General features: G+C 34.1%; 2 protein-coding genes across 2 annotated transcripts in view; both read left to right on the plus strand.

Moving 5' to 3' along the window:
* LOC109184518 (G-type lectin S-receptor-like serine/threonine-protein kinase At4g27290) overlaps positions 1–10,958 on the plus strand; it is a 29,012-nt gene extending 18,054 nt beyond the window's left edge. The window contains exons 8-9 of the transcript XR_002054804.1: positions 9,189–9,193; positions 10,946–10,958. The gene's annotated coding sequence lies outside the window, so the exon portion shown is untranslated. The remainder of the gene's footprint in view (positions 1–9,188; positions 9,194–10,945) is intronic.
* LOC109184459 (receptor-like serine/threonine-protein kinase SD1-8) lies at positions 1,105–10,553 on the plus strand. The gene is made up of 8 exons (XM_019334459.1): positions 1,105–1,219; positions 4,577–5,836; positions 8,664–8,780; positions 9,189–9,349; positions 9,615–9,825; positions 9,919–10,156; positions 10,265–10,428; positions 10,510–10,553. Exons 1-8 carry the CDS (start codon positions 1,105–1,107, stop codon positions 10,551–10,553), a joined length of 2,310 nt encoding a protein of 769 aa, XP_019190004.1.
* Positions 10,959–16,462: the final 5,504 nt, after the last annotated feature.

A 16,462-nucleotide genomic window follows, 5' to 3' on the forward strand; every position in this document is an offset into this window, starting at 1 on the left:
CAAAAACATGCACATCTGAACATTTTCAACCAGATATACTTTGGGGATTTCAAAAGTATAAATATCATTTATTGCCATTCCTATTCACTGCTTACACTGATTTTCCATTCTTTACAGCAATAAAAACACAATAGTTAGCACACACTGAGCTAAACTTACTTCCACTAATATAAACACATTCGAAATTCATGACAACAGTAAGTGGCTACTTTACTAAAATTTAAGATATGGCCAGATGAACCTGCAAAAACTAAACAATCTTGTACCCAAAAAAAAATAAAAAAAATATATGATTTGGGATGACCATTTGTTTGGCATTCCCATCAATCACCGTACTTTGTTTTGTTTGTTGATAGGTATCACCATACTAAAGCTTTAACACACCATATACCAGCTCACTCATCCCCTAAAATGTAAAAACACTAACTAGAACCGCTCAAACACATAGGGGGAAAAAACAGTGACAAAAAAAAAGATGAAAAAAAAAAGATAAACTGTACCTACCCAGTTCCCCCTCCCTGCCCGCCTCCCCAGTTCCCCCTCCCATCCCGCCTCCCAGAGCCGGCGGTCCAGACACCAAACTCCCACAGAAGGAACACACAAAACCCCCAAAACGGAGGCACACACAAAACCCCCCGAAACGGGGATTGAAAAAAAACAATAGCAAAAAAAGGGGGATTGAGATTACCTTCTATGGAAACACCGTTTGACCTCCGATATACCAGCTCACTCATCCCCTAAAATGTAAAAACACTAACTAGAACCGCTCAAACACATAGGGGGGAGAAAACAGTGAAAAAAAAAGATGAAAAAAAAAAAAGATAAACTGTACCTACCCAGTTCCCCCTCCCTGCCCGCCTCCCCAGTTCCCCCTCCCATCCCGCCTCCCAGACCCGGCGGTCCAGACACCAAACTCCCACAGAAGGAACACACAAAACCCCCCAAAATGGAGGCACACACAAAACCCCCCGAAACGGGGATTGAAAAAAAACAATAGCAAAAAAAGGGGGATTGAGATTACCTTCAATGGAAGCACCGTTTGACCTCCGTTGCCTCTTCGATCGGCGGACAGTAGACCCAACCATGTTGAACGCTTGAGTTGTGATGGAGAGGGAGACAATGATGGAGAGCAAGAGTTGTGATGGAGATGGAGAAAGACGCAGAAGAGTTGTGATGGAGAGGGAGAGTTGTGATGGAGAAGACACAGAAGACGAAGAAGGTAAGAAAAGGCGAGAAGGGTCAGAAGCTACGCAGATTTTCGAGGCAAAATTAAATACACATTATAATTATAGTAATTGCAAAAATTACAAAACAATCCCTATTCTACTCTTAAGTCTGATGCACGTGGCAAAAAAGCCCAATTCATCTGGACCATTTATCTACACTAATTAAGGGTCAGAAAAGGTGCTCACGAGCTCATCTGCCAAGGGGGTGTGCACCGGATCCAAAATATATATATATATATATATATATATATATATATATATATATATATATATATATATATATATATATATATATATATATATATATATATATATATATATATATAAAATTAAGTTCTAGTGCGCGTAAGTATCTCTCGTGTGGTTGTGCGGTTGATTAATATGCGTGAGTTTTGTACTTAAGATGCGTGCGTCTTGTGCTTAAGGTGCGTGAGCTATTTGTGCTTAATGTGTGTGAGTGTGTACTTAATTTTGTGCTTAATGTGCATGAGTTTTGTACTTAAGGTGCGTGAGTCTTGTGCTTAAGGTGCGTGAGTGTGTACTTAATGTGAGTTGTTGTTGAAACTTTAAGATGCATGAGTTTTGAGCTTAATGTGCGTGAGTTTTGTGCTTAACGTGCGTGGATTTGTGCTTAATGTGAGTAGTTGTTGAAACTTAAAAGGTGTCTGAATCCTGTGCTTAAAGTGCGTTAGGCTTGTGCTTAACTTGCGTGAGTTTGTGTTCTTAAGGTGTTTTGTTTGTGTACTTAATGTGCGTGTGTTTTGTACTTTAAGTGCGTCAGATTAATATTTAATGTGCGTCCACCCGCAAAATTGCACGAGAAGTCTCACCTGCACTTGATCCCTTTCCTCTATATATATATATATATATATATATATATATATATATATATATATATATATATATATATATATATATATATATATATATATATATAGAGGAAAGGGATCAAGTGCAGGTGAGACTTCTCGTGCATATATATATATATGTATATATATATATATATGTACATATACATATATACACACACACACACACACACACACACACACACACACACACACACACATATATATATATATATATATATATATATATATATATATATATATATATATGGTTGAGTTCAAATAAGGACAACAATATATAGATGACTGTGAGGACAAATAATGGGCACACAATAAATTTATACCAGGCACACAACTTAATACATAATGACACACAAGAATAAATGTAAACATCAGGTTTCGAACCCAGGCTCTATAAATTAAAAAATCTAGCACGCGACATACAAACTGTGGCACACGACTACATTCGGCCATGCACACGACATACCGGTTAATGGCACACACTACATCTGTCCTCACAGTCCTCTATAATATATACTTGTCCTCATTTGAATACACACACACACACACACACACACACACACACACACACACACACACACACACACACACATATATATATATATATATATATATATATATATATATATATATATATATATATATATATATATATTGGTTTTTGTTTTTGGACTGAGGAGAAAAATATGCCGTCCTTATTTAAGATTGAACAGAAAGTAAATTTTATTTTGTGACTTTAACTAACAAATTAAATGATCATAAAAAAATAAACCAACTTAGATTATTCGTAACTTGTTCAAAACAAGAAAACCAATAGACTGCTCTCATTTGAATAGCCTTACTAAAAAAATTTTAAAATCATTTTATAGGTTCTCCAATTTGGGGGAAGCTAGCGTTTCTCTCCATCTTTTTTTTTTTTTTTTTTTTGGTTGGGGGTCATGTTTTGTCTTTTTTAGCATTCTTTTTTGATACATTAGGTATCTCTATAAGAGTAAGTGTTGAGGTAAATCGCGAGTTGTCCTTCCCTTTCTTAGATTTTTGTCCTGTTTATACATAGTAATATTTATCTTAATCACCTTATCGGTTTAGATCTCTCAATGACCTCTAAGTTAATAGTGGGATTTCTTCAATTCAGTTAATTAATTTAACAATACATTCCATAAAAGAAATTCAAGTATGCTAATAAAAATGAAGAATAAGAAGAAGAAGACGACGACGATAACACTAAGGGGGTGTTTGGTTGGATGTAGTTGAAATTTCTTTCCTACTTTATTCTGTGGCAAAACAAATTACAATGTTTGGTTGAATTGCAATTCATGAGCACCTTCCATGAATTGTAATTCGGTGGTTACGTTGTGAAATTAGAAAAATGGAGGAATTGACAAAAGTACCCTTAGTAGTAGTAGTAGCAGCAGTAGCAGTAGCAGTAGCAGCAGTAATAGTAGTAGTAGTAGCAACCGCAATAGTAGGAGTAGCAGACTAGCAGGAGTAGCGCAGCAGGGCAGCTACGGCAGCGGCAGTGGTAGTGGTAGTAGTAGTAGTAGTTGTTGTTGTTGTTGTTATTATTATTACTACACAAGGACATTTTAGTCTTTATACAATTTTTTTCATTCTCAATCATAATAATTTTATTCATCCCTACCGAAAAATGTAATTTGAATTCCTACTTTATTTCCACCTTATTATTTTCTTACCGAATTACAATTACCTTTCCTTGTTATTGTTGTTGTTGTTGTTATTATTATTATTACTCCGTATTACTACACAAGGAAATTTTAGTCTTTATACAATTTCTTTCATTCTTATTCATAATAATTTTATTCATCCCTACCGAAAAATGTAATTTGAATTCCTACTTTATTTCCACATTATTTTTTTTACCGAATTACAATTCATTTCCTCCTAACCAAACGTCATGTAAGGGGGTGTTTTGTATACCGTAATTGTAATTCTTTTACAATGTAATTTTTTGGCTTGACAAATTACATTTTTTGGTTGGAGGAAATTGTCATTCCACATAATTGCGATTCCATCCACCGTAAGAAAAAGACTCTTTTTACCCTTAGTAGTTATGGAGTATTATTTTTATTATTACAAAGGGACATTTTAATCTTTATTTCATTTATTCCCTCACTATTCTCAATAATTTTATTTTTTCATACCAAAGAATGTAATTTTAATTCATATTTTATTCCACTTCATTCTCTTTCCATACTCTAAATTACAATTCCTTTTTTCCTAAGTCAAATCCGGATTGATCTTCCATAGACTTGCATCTGGGACCACCTTTCCTATCTAGTCTTTTCCCTCCCCCTATAGGTACCTGTTAATTGCATGGAAAAGCTAAACTGGGGGCGGTAATGGTTTGTTAACGGCGGAGGGTGACGATATATATATACAGGATGGGTTCGTTGCGTTCCGAATGGGTTTTGTCCATCACTTAGCTTGTTAATACTTCCATGGGATCGTATGTTTTATTAGCCTTTCTGTGTTTTTTGGGCAACGTTGGAGCGAGCAAAGACAGTTGTCTCCGACACGGACATCCGGTAACTCGAAACCGGACCTTAGTCTCCGCCGGCGGGAACTTCGCGTTAGGATTCTTCCGCCCCGGCAACTCCTCTTCTTCCTTTCTGGGGATTTGGTACAACGCCGTCAACAACACGGTGATCTGGGTGGCCAACAGAGAATCTCCTCTGCCTCAAGATTCCGACGCCCATTTCACACTCGGCGACGATGGGAATTTGCTGCTTTCGGTTTTGGATGGCGGCGGAAGAAATACTATTATATGGTCCACGAATATCTCCGGCGCCGGAAACTCTTCCGTCGCCCTACTGCTAGACACGGGAGAGCTTGTTCTGAAGCAGGGCGAGAGCATCGTTTGGGAAAGCTTTGATGGCGATAGCGATACATTAATGCCGGGGATGAAGCTAAAGGTAAACAAGAAAACTGGAAAACGGAACGTGATCAGATCTTGGATAGGCAGTAATGATCCCCGGCCGGGGAAATTCTCCTGGGGAATGGATCCTAAAGGGTCTCCTCAGCTTTTGATTTGGAAAGAAGATGTTCCTTATTCTAGGAGCAATTTGTTCCAGGATGGGTTTACTTATAGTAGGTACTTGCCAGAACTGGGATACTCTGCATATTACTCTTTTGCTACACAAAACTATGAAGAATATTTCAGCTATGGATATGCTGACACCTCATTTCAACCAAGGGCCATCTTGACTCCTAGCGGCCATGTTCAGTTACTGTTATTGCAAAAAGGAAGAGGAGATAATAAATGGCTGATACTATGGCAAGTGCCAGCCACCAAGTGTGATTTATATGCACACTGTGGTTCATTTGGGATGTGTGAGCAAGATGGTTCAGACTCAGTTTGCAGTTGCTTGAAAGGGTTTAAACCAAAATCACAGAAAGATTGGGATAAGGGGAAGTATGATGGAGGGTGTGAGAGGAGCATAGCGTTGGGATGTGGAGAAGATGATACATTCATGAGGCTGCCGATGATGAAATGGCCTGAGCATTCATCTTCACTGGGAAATATGACATTTGAGGAATGTGAAATGGAGTGTTCTAACAACTGCTCCTGCACGGCTTTTGCTTATGCAAATATCACTCCTGACTCTCAGGTCAATTGTATAAACTGGTTTGAGGAATTGGTCGATTTGACGCATAACTATTCAGCTGGTCTTAACGATTTCGGCCAAGATCTCTATGTTCGAGTTCATGCATCTGAGCTAAGTAATAAACCTGTTTGTCTTTTCTTTCAATTTTTTAAATTTCTTTATGTACAAAATGCGAAATCTCTCACCTAGATCGAGGTGTCCAAACGGATAGGTTAGCTGCAAGTAACTCCAAACTAGGTATGGCCCATTTTGGGTCACTTTGGTCCAGTCCATTTACTATGACTCTGTTTGGCAGAGCTTATTTAGAAACTTGTAACTTATTTTAAGTTACTAATAAGCTATAAGCTCTATTTGATAATGTTTCCAAAATAAGTTTCTAGCTTAAAATAAGAACTTATTTTGGAACGCTACCTTGGTAGCCTTTCAAAATAAGCTCCTAGCTTCATAACTTTTTTTCCATTTTTATCCTTATTATTTTAAAGAAATGACATAATTTACCCTTCTCAATTAAAACTCTTTTCTCTTCTCCTTTATCTGCAAGACTGCAACTTTCACCACAATTATTATTATTATTATTATTATTATTATTATTATTATTATTATTATTATTATTATTATTATGAGATTTGCAACAATATTGTTACTTTATTATGAAATGCTAGATCATGATTATGCTAATAGTTTTATTTCAAAATGTTAATTTTTTTTAAAGACAAAATGTTAAATTTTAATATGTGAACAAACTAATTTAAATTATATGAAAATGTCCTTTTTAGTCATTTTACATTTATCAGCTTATCAAAAAGCTAATTTTACCAAACACTTTTAATCATAACAGCTAGCTTAACAGCTCTTCAATTTTCAGCTCCGAGCTTATAGTTTTTTAGTTTTCAAACTCCTTTTCAGCTTTCAGCTAGGTTTGCCAAATAGAGCCTATGATTAGTTGGTTTTATATTATAGGGATAGTTATGCAATGGATCGGAGTTCACCTTGCAAGGTGGATTTGAGTTATATTCACAATTTTAGAACTGCATATTCATAATTAATGATTTTTTTTTAAATTATTGAAAACAACTCAGCGAGTAAATATTCAGTTTTGTAATTGTGAATATAGGGTTCTTTAATTGTGAATATAGAGTTCTAAAATTGTGAATATAGGGTTCAAAAATGGTGAATATTGAGTTTTGCAATTTTGTATATTGAGATCTAAAATTGTGAATATTCACTTCTAATATTGTGAATATAGAGTTAAAAATGTGAATATAAATTTCAAAAATTGTTAATATAACCTGAATTCACCTTGTAAGGTGGACACATGCCCACAGCATAATTTGTCATATACGGCAAATTATGCTGTGCATCCGTATGCACCATTCATGGTGCATACGGATGCAAAAACAACGTCGTTTTAATAAAACGCGCGTCTCCCCTTGAAAAAAAAAAATCAGGTTCGATTCCCAGCAACAACATATGAACTAAAATTCCATAATCGATGAACTATAATTCCATAATCTAATCTATGAACTAAAAATTCCAGAATGAATGAATTAAAATTCCATAATCTATAAACTAAAATTTCAGAATCGATGACTATAATTCCATAATCAATGAACTATAATTCCATAATCAATGAACTATAATTCCATAATCTATGAACTAAAATTCCAGAATGAATGAACAATATAATGTTGTTGCCTTGAATCGAACCTGAATTTTTTTTAAAGGGGAGACGCGCGTTTTTTAATAAAACGACGTCGTTTTGGCATCCGTATGCACCATGCATGGTGCATACGGATGCACAGCATAACTATCCATAATCTAAAAACATAATAAGTCTCAATCAAAGTTATATCCCTCATTTATGTCCACGTTTTTAATGCTAATCATTTTGTACATTGTGCTTTTAGAGTTGTACTATACAATTTTTTGGACAAAAATACCCTTACCCCATTATAACTTCCGTTATCTTTTCCATTACTTTTACCATACACATGCATCTACCATATCTTTTCTTATATTCTTTAATCTAAGTGAAATAAAATTTATTTATTATATTAATCTAATATATAATGAATATATAATGTTTTACAAATATTGTTATAATTAGTAAAAATTTGTTAGCTAATTTTAAAAATATAAATATTGGGCATATGTTTTTGCGCATCGCGCATAGAAAAGACTAGTATACATATATACTTGAGTGATGTAATGACCTCATGTGTCTATCATATTAGAAACTATGAATGCGCATACTAATTAGTAATTATACGTTATGATATTTTAAAGTTGTATAATTTTGTTTGTTTTAAATTGAAAATATCTCTTACTACTTAATAAGCTAGTAGATAGTAGTTGTAATTTGTAAACTTTTATTATTAATGTTATTACCTTATTGATTTCTTTATTTTCTCTAATAATTCTTAAGCTAATTAAATACTAAAAAATAAATATGTAAACCTGTAAAGCTATTTTAGAAAGAATTCAAAAGAAACATAAATTAAATGAGTCGATAAATAATTTTAAATATTATTTCTATTTTTAATTTTTAGGGCTATGGTCCAAATTAAAAATAAACAAGCCCATGACGGGTCGGACCAGATCGGTTTAAGTCCGCTCATTTAATACCTCTACCCGAGTTTTACAAAAATCGTAGAAGAGTTAAATCATAATTTAGTAGGACAGTATGTACCCCCTTAAATGGGAAGATGATGCCTACAAAGAGTCACTCTCGCAGGATGGTGAAACTTTACATTGCAATTGACATGATTCAATCATGCGTACTTAGGTACAATCTTTTACCTTAAATACAATCTTTTTTATTCATTTAAGAACCAAATGAGCTACCCGTAAGGGTTACTTTTGAATTTCTTTAGCTCTTAATATGGTTGTTGAGGCATTCCACAGTACTTTCACATGAATGATTTAGAAATGTGTTAATGCAGATGGAAGCGGTGGAAATGGACATTCAGCTTACAAAAACAAAGTTGTTGTTGCAGTAATAGTTGTTTCAGTGTCTGCATTCTTTCTTATTACTGGATTCGTGTACCGTACAAGGAAAGGTATACACATTATGGCCCTGTTTGGTAAATGACTGTTAGTTGATAGTTTTATCTATTAGCTGATTGACTTAATTAGAGAGTATAACTAGTTGATGATAACATTAGTTGATTGTAGAAAATGTGTTTGGTAAATTAGCTGTTAGCTGAAAGTTGTTTGGTATATTTTTTTCCTCAAAAAACTAATTGAAAAAGTTATTTTGAGCAGCTTTTTGAATTTTAGCATTTTAGAGTTACAAAAAAGCTAATTAACCAAACATTTATATTGATTTTTTAAACAAATCAAACAATTAATAATGATCAAATAAATCAAAATTGACTGATAAGCTAACTATTTTACCAAACGAGCCTATATTTTTCCTTGCAATTAAGTTAGCATATGTTCAATCCCTAATTTCTGTGTAAACACAGGTTGGGTGTGTAAAAAGTCTACAATGTCAACTGCACCCCCTGTTGCAAAGGATGATGATATAGAGTTGCTACAGCTCAGCTTGCAGAGTATAATTGATGCTACAAACAGCTTTGATGATGCAAACAAACTTGGAGAGGGTGGTTTTGGTCCGGTTTTTAAGGTGATATATATTTTAGGATAAATGTTTTACATATATACAACAATTGTTTTCTTCCTCTCTCAAAAGGTTAAATCACTAACCCCAAGGGCTCCCATGCTCTGACCCTAACAGAGCATTTGGGAGGTTGTAATTCACGACTACTCAATTGCTCAGCAAACATGACCAAATGTCGGTGCGCACAAAGGATTTGTCCACTTTGAACATAATCCCCCAACGATTATTTTTTATATTGGAGTTGGTTATAGTGATATTCTTTTTGCTTCAGGGATTTTTATCACAATTTGGGATGGTAGCCATCAAAAGACTATCTAAGCAATCATCTCAAGGTCAAGAAGAGTTCATGAATGAGTTGAAGCTAATTGCAAAGCTACAGCATACAAATCTTGTGAGTCTATTGGGTTGTTGCGTTGAAGATGAAGAGAAAATACTAATTTACGAGTACCTGCCTAAGAGAAGCCTGGACAATTTTTTGTTTGGTACATTTGTTATCTTTTCTAAAATTTAAATTCTTTAATGGGAGAATTGAGTCATTTAAATTCTTATTAACAAAATCTCTATGTTTCTCTCAGATGCATTTCAGAAAGACATTTTAGATTGGAGTACACGTTTTCAGATAATAGAGGGCATTGCTCAGGGAATTCTTTATCTTCACAAGTATTCTAGATTAAAAGTTATTCACCGAGACTTAAAACCAAGTAATATTTTACTTGATGAAACAATGAAACCCAAAATATCAGATTTTGGGATGGCAAGAATTTTTGGAATTGATCAAACTCATGCGAAAACAAACCATGTGGTTGGAACATAGTAAGTGATGTAGCTAGAATGTACTCTTGATTAAGATTTGATTCAATTGATGTCTTTCATAAGTTATTGCGTCTATAAATAATATTACTTTCTTTCTTGTTTGAACAGTGGCTACATTCCACCTGAATATGTATTGTACGGACAGTTTTCTGAAAAATCTGACGTATTCAGTTATGGAGTGTTGTTGTTAGAAATTGTTAATGGTCAGAAGAATTCTAACTTTTTTCACACTCAACTTTCGGTCACCCTCATAGGATGGGTACGCAATCTAAGTAACTTCATGATTTGGATATATATAAATTATATACACAAGAAACATATGTTACATCTTCATTTAATTTTCTTTGTATCAGGCATGGCTAAATTGGAAAAAAGGACAACTACTCGAATTTGTTGATCCAGCAATAAGGGAATCATGCGACACCCTCAAGATCATAAGGTGTATTGAGGTAGGACTTTTATGTGTCCAAGCTATTCCAATAGATAGGCCAACAATATCCGATGTAGTTTGCATGTTGAGCAATGATCCTGAAACACCAATTCCAACACTTAAAGAGCCTGCATATGTTTTTAGCAATTCCATTGCCATTGATCCTACTTCTCATCCAAAGTCAAGTGGTTCTAACTCCAGAAATGAGATTACAGTTAGTATTCTCCAACCTCGATAATAGAGCAGACATTGCCCTTTCGACTTTAATATGAGTTTGTCATATGGTTGTATTGACACAAACTTAGCTTCTAGCATAGAAGTGTTCCGTCTTCTTGGATTTTTGTACGTGAGATACAGAGTATATTGTTTTTATAAATAAAAACTTGTTTGAGTTTAAAGATGATAAAGGAACAAGAATTATGTAGAAATATATATATCTAAAGCTAGAAAAGTAATAAAGTGAATGGAAGTTAGTACTTTTTATTTATGTTTGTTTTTTCATTACTTCTTGAAAGTTACTTCTATTTCTGTTCCATTTTATCTGTTCTACTTATTATTCATGATTAAATCAACTCTTTCTTATTTATTTATTTTTTTAATATTTTTACTTATTTTTAAATTTTATTTTTGTGTTTAATAGTATTTTTAATGTAATTTCTAAATATATTAATAATGAACAAGTAACAAGCAATAGATAAACATCAAAAGGAGTTTGGACTAAACCAACCCATGCATAGATGCTATGCGTGTTTAATGACCATTGGACATCAATTACTGAATCCCATTTTCATGACAATTTAGTCTTGTTGTAATTTGGTCTATCAACTCGTTAGTTCTCGATTGATGATTACACGGTAATTGCCCGGAGATTATATATATATATATATATATATATATATATATATATATATATATATATATATATATATATAAGATTATAAAGTGTAGAGACGTAAGAAGAGAAGAATGACACAAGATGTAGAGCACAAACATGAGAACTCACTTTCATTAAGCCTTCACATGTATTTATACTAATCCATACAACCCTTCATATGCTTAACATAAACAATATATTAAGTAGAAGGAAAATGGAGAGTCTCAAGATTAATGGCCACTAATAAAATATTTATAACACTCTCCCTTGGCCATTAAATAACTATACTCATGCCTCGTTAAAAACCTCGCTAGAAAAACCCTGTGGGAAAAAATCTAGACGAGGAAAAGAGTACACGAAGTATGTCAAACCCTGAGTTGCACCGGTTGCCTCATTAAAAATCTTAGCCTAAGAAAACCCAGTGGGAAAAAACTCAGCCAAGGAAAAGAGTACAACCATAAGCCTTCTGGGAATAATCTTCAAAATTTCAAGGGTCTTCAAGACTATCCACTCAAGTGCACCAACATCGGTTGCCTCATTAAAAACCTTAGCCTAAGAAAACCCCGTGGGGAAAAAACTTAGCTAAGTGAAAAAGAGTACAACCATATGCTTTCGGAGCATAATCACCAGGATTTCAAAAGCCTTCTAGATTGCCCATTCTAGTGCAGTTAGGGGTTGTCGCTCCCCCTGAAGACGACAATATCCTTAAGCCTACGCATCCCAATTTTATGAACATATTACTCAAAAGTGGATGTAGGCAGAGACTTAGTGAACATATCTACAAGATTGTTCACTAGGGAAAACTTTCTCAACAAGAATTTTACCACTCTTCTGGAGTTCATGTGTGTAGAAGGATTTAGATGCAATATGTTTTGTATGGTTCCCCTTAACAAACCTATTACTTGCTTGTGCAACACAATCTTATTTGTCCTCATATGGGACATTGGGGGTAAAAATATAACATAACCAGTTTTGGACTTGGCATCATAAGGAACAAATAAAAGAGCCAGTGCCCAAGTAGCCCATCAAAACCACATATTGGTTTCTTAAATAAACGTCAAAATCTTTGTACCTCGAAGGTGCTGGAGGATATGTTAAATATCATTCCAACTTTCATTGTAGGGGGAAACACTAAATGTTGCTAGCAATTTCATCGCAAATTCAATATCAGACCTGATGCGATTATGGAACTTCTAGTTCAATAATAGTGCTCCAATAGGAATGAAGTAATGGACTTCCCCAGTCCTAAAATATCCTCATTATCATCTTCGAGTCTAAATGGTCCTTTATCTACTTCAAGAGATTATTGGACTACCATTGGTGTGATAAGTAAATAATACTTATCCATATAAAACATCTTCAAGATATTTTTCAAGTAGGCTAACTGGTATATAAACCTCTTCAAGGAGAAGCTCGAGCTTCAGGTCGATACAATACTTGGGTTTCCCAAGTCTTTTATTTTAAAAACTCCATCTTTCAGCATGAGCTAATATCATCAAGCACTCTATGTGTTTCATTAATGTTTAAACCATCAATATCGACTGAGATGATAAATAAATAACTCCATTAGCAATTCGTTAACGAACACATAATATCACATATTATTTGCATATTCCTTCTTCGGGAGGAAAAAACTCAGTCAATAATATTCAAGTCATACAAAGATTTGGTAGTTTAATGCTACACGTTGCGATTTTCACTTTCCTTATTTCAAAAGTGTACAATCCATCAGGGATTTACAAATAAATATTAGCGTCTAATGACCCATAAGTTTGTTGGTCATGACGTTCATCAACTGCATATCTAAATTTATAATTCACTACCAATAATGTTAATTTGCGGAACGTAATGCCATATGTTGTGGGAGAGAATATTTGATCAAAATCAATTCAGGGTCTCTGCGTAAACCCTTAAGCTACCAGTCTCGCTTTATATCATACCACCATATTGTTTGTATTTCTCTTTTGTAGAAACACCCATTTGTAACCTACAGGGTTAACATTAAATGGTGTACGTGTTATAAAGAGAATACAGTTTTAGCGAGCTGAGCAATACATGCCTTAATTGCTCTTTTATACATTAAAAAAATCAGGGCACTACTGGTGCCTAGCTTTGGATCCAGATTCTTATATACTAAGAGCAATTTATAAGGCAATTATGTTGTCGACAACTATAACATTTTTCATAAATTTCTCCCATATATATAAAATAATGGCAATTTCTAATTCAACCAGACTCTAGCCATTTCCCAAAGATATTTTTATCTGGTCGTTCCGCATCCCCAGTATTATGATTTTGGGTGCACCTATCATTTTACTGGGATTTTTCACATTCCAGACGAATGTCTTCTGGACGAATATCTGCAGGACATACTTCTTTAAGCGATTTCAAGAGTGACGAAATTTTCTACTAGCTTTAGCTTTCCGCGGATTCTTGTCTTTTATACCAACATGTCTCCACGCTTCTGGCGTCAAGGAGCATTGGTAAATACATACGGTCCAAGTTCGGGAAGATACTTGGGACCTAGTCACTCTTTTTATCAGTATATATATTGGTAGATTAATTATCTTCTGAACTTCTAGTTTAGTTTACTTCTTATGAACTTCTAGTTCAGTCTACCTAGTACGTGGATTCAAATATTGAAGATCAATCATTCATTGAATTTCTCGGCATTTTATAAAATTTGAGCTCTTATCTCCCCCTAATGCCGTGAAATGATCTTCATAAAGTGTGCAGTCAGCGTACCTAATTATATACTCTAAGAATTTAAATAACAGACGGAGGTTTATAATCAACATATACATGCCCACAAAGGTACGGTATGGTGGTAATATAGGAAAAAGACTGCACACTGTGAATAAAACGCAGATGGGAAATGTTTGGTTTTATACCACGTACTAGGTTCTAAGGGAATAATTATGATATGCAGTAGGTCCGATTGTGATAACCACAATAACATATAAAACTGATGTCCCCAACAAGAAAATATATAATCAGATATGAACGCATGCATATCAAATGATATTACAAGGGTACACAACAATCATAGGGAAGCTGTGAAGCTTGTCAAATAAAATAGATCTTCCAGATCTTTAAAAAATCCTTATCCTCAACTTTACATTAGTTCACTCATTGGTTTGGGAATTGATTCGTGCAAATTCACATGATATAATTCACTCCCTCATTTGCTTCGAGTAAACTAATATATGAAATAATTTATTCCTTCGTTTGCTTCAGGCAAATTGATATGATATAATTCATTCTCTCATTTGCTTCGGGCAAACTGATATGATATAATTCACTTCTATCTTCCAAACCAATAACATCTAAATCAATCATATCATGTATGGCAATAAGTCAAAGATCATTTTTATAAAGGAGTATATCACTCCTTAAACAACACAGAATTGTACTAAGCCATATTCGGAGAGAATTTTGTCATGTTGAAATCATAAATTTAGTCAAAAGGATTATCATAATTTGTTGATAATAGCAATCCTTCCGGGATTGATATAGGATTTATAGAACAAATAATAATTCAATTTTGAATTAGCAACCAGTCAATTGCATACGAGAGTCATGTTGCATGCATGAGAACAAAATTGAGTAAATAAGCATGCAAATTAAGAGAAGTAACTCTGAGAAGTAAACCTCCCGAATAGTAAATTTCAGATAGTAAAATCAACAAAGTAAAATCACTTTGCCCTCATAATAACTTGCGTCCAAAAATAACTTAACTTTTCGAATATTGCGGTCATGAATTAACTTTTCGGATGCTTCAGGCATAAACTAACTTCTCAGATGCTTCAAGCATAAGCTAACTTCTCGGATGCTTCAAGCATAAGCTAACTTCTCGGATGCTTCAAGCATAAGCTAACTTCTCAGATGCTTCAAGCATGAGCTAACTACTCGGATACTTCATGCTGGATACTTCATGCTTCAGGCATAAACTAACTTTTTCGGCCATGAATATATTTTCATGCATTATTCAAAATATTATCATGACACCAATCGTTTCTTCATCAATACCTCATCATTTCATTATCATAATTTATCGCAATATTTGCTTCAGGCAAATTAGCTAGAATCATCAAGTTGAGGTTCATTCTCCGATGACCAAATGCTTTGGTGTGCGGCACATAGGGATCAATGCCCTTCACTCCAACATTGATATCAAACCTGCTTCTGGCTAGAATTTTGCCTCGATGAGTTTTGGTCATTCTTGAATATCTTGATCACTTTGTTTCTTATTCTGAGCTCGAAACTCATACCACACCGGTTATAATCTCGATGGCAACCCCTTATAAAGTTACTCAACTAGGTAACATTATGTGCTTTAGGCACCTATGCAAAATCAACCAGACATGCATTTTGATTCTTCATCAACAACTAGTTATGTTTCTTAGCCACAAGAAGTGCAAAAATCAGCTTAGGATGCTTCTCATAATTTGTTGTCTTGTACTACTGCTGGAGTAAAAATTGCTCACACGAAAAGTTTTCAATTAAATATTTCACTAAAACTTCTTGTTTAGAGTTTAACTTCTGAGACTATTTTGTGCAGAGCTGAATTATAGTCAGTTACTGACTTATAATCTTAAAACTTAAGATTAATCTAGTCAAATTGTGTCTAAGGAAGGACAATAGATGACTACTAGTCAAAATGGTCGTTCAGGGACTTACATAACGCAATAGGGACTTTTTCAATCAAATACTCATTTTTATGATCGTGGTTCAAGTAGTGACGTATTAAAATGAGAGTTTGTGCCTTCTAGGCATCGGTTCTCTGTGACTTAGCAACAAAAGTTTGACTTGATTTCTTAGATGCCAAATATATTTCAATATCCAAAGCCCAAGTGAAATAATTGCTATCGACATGAGCGAGCTCAAATAAATTCACAAATGAAATGCTAATCTACAAGATCATCATTTGATGCAACTTTAGGAAGAAATGTGACAACTTGTGGAACAATCACTATTTTGAATACATGTTCAATCAATGGAT

This window comes from Ipomoea nil, unplaced genomic scaffold, assembly GCF_001879475.1.
Source record: "Ipomoea nil cultivar Tokyo-kokei standard unplaced genomic scaffold, Asagao_1.1 scaffold1262, whole genome shotgun sequence".
Taxonomy (NCBI): domain Eukaryota; kingdom Viridiplantae; phylum Streptophyta; class Magnoliopsida; order Solanales; family Convolvulaceae; genus Ipomoea; species Ipomoea nil.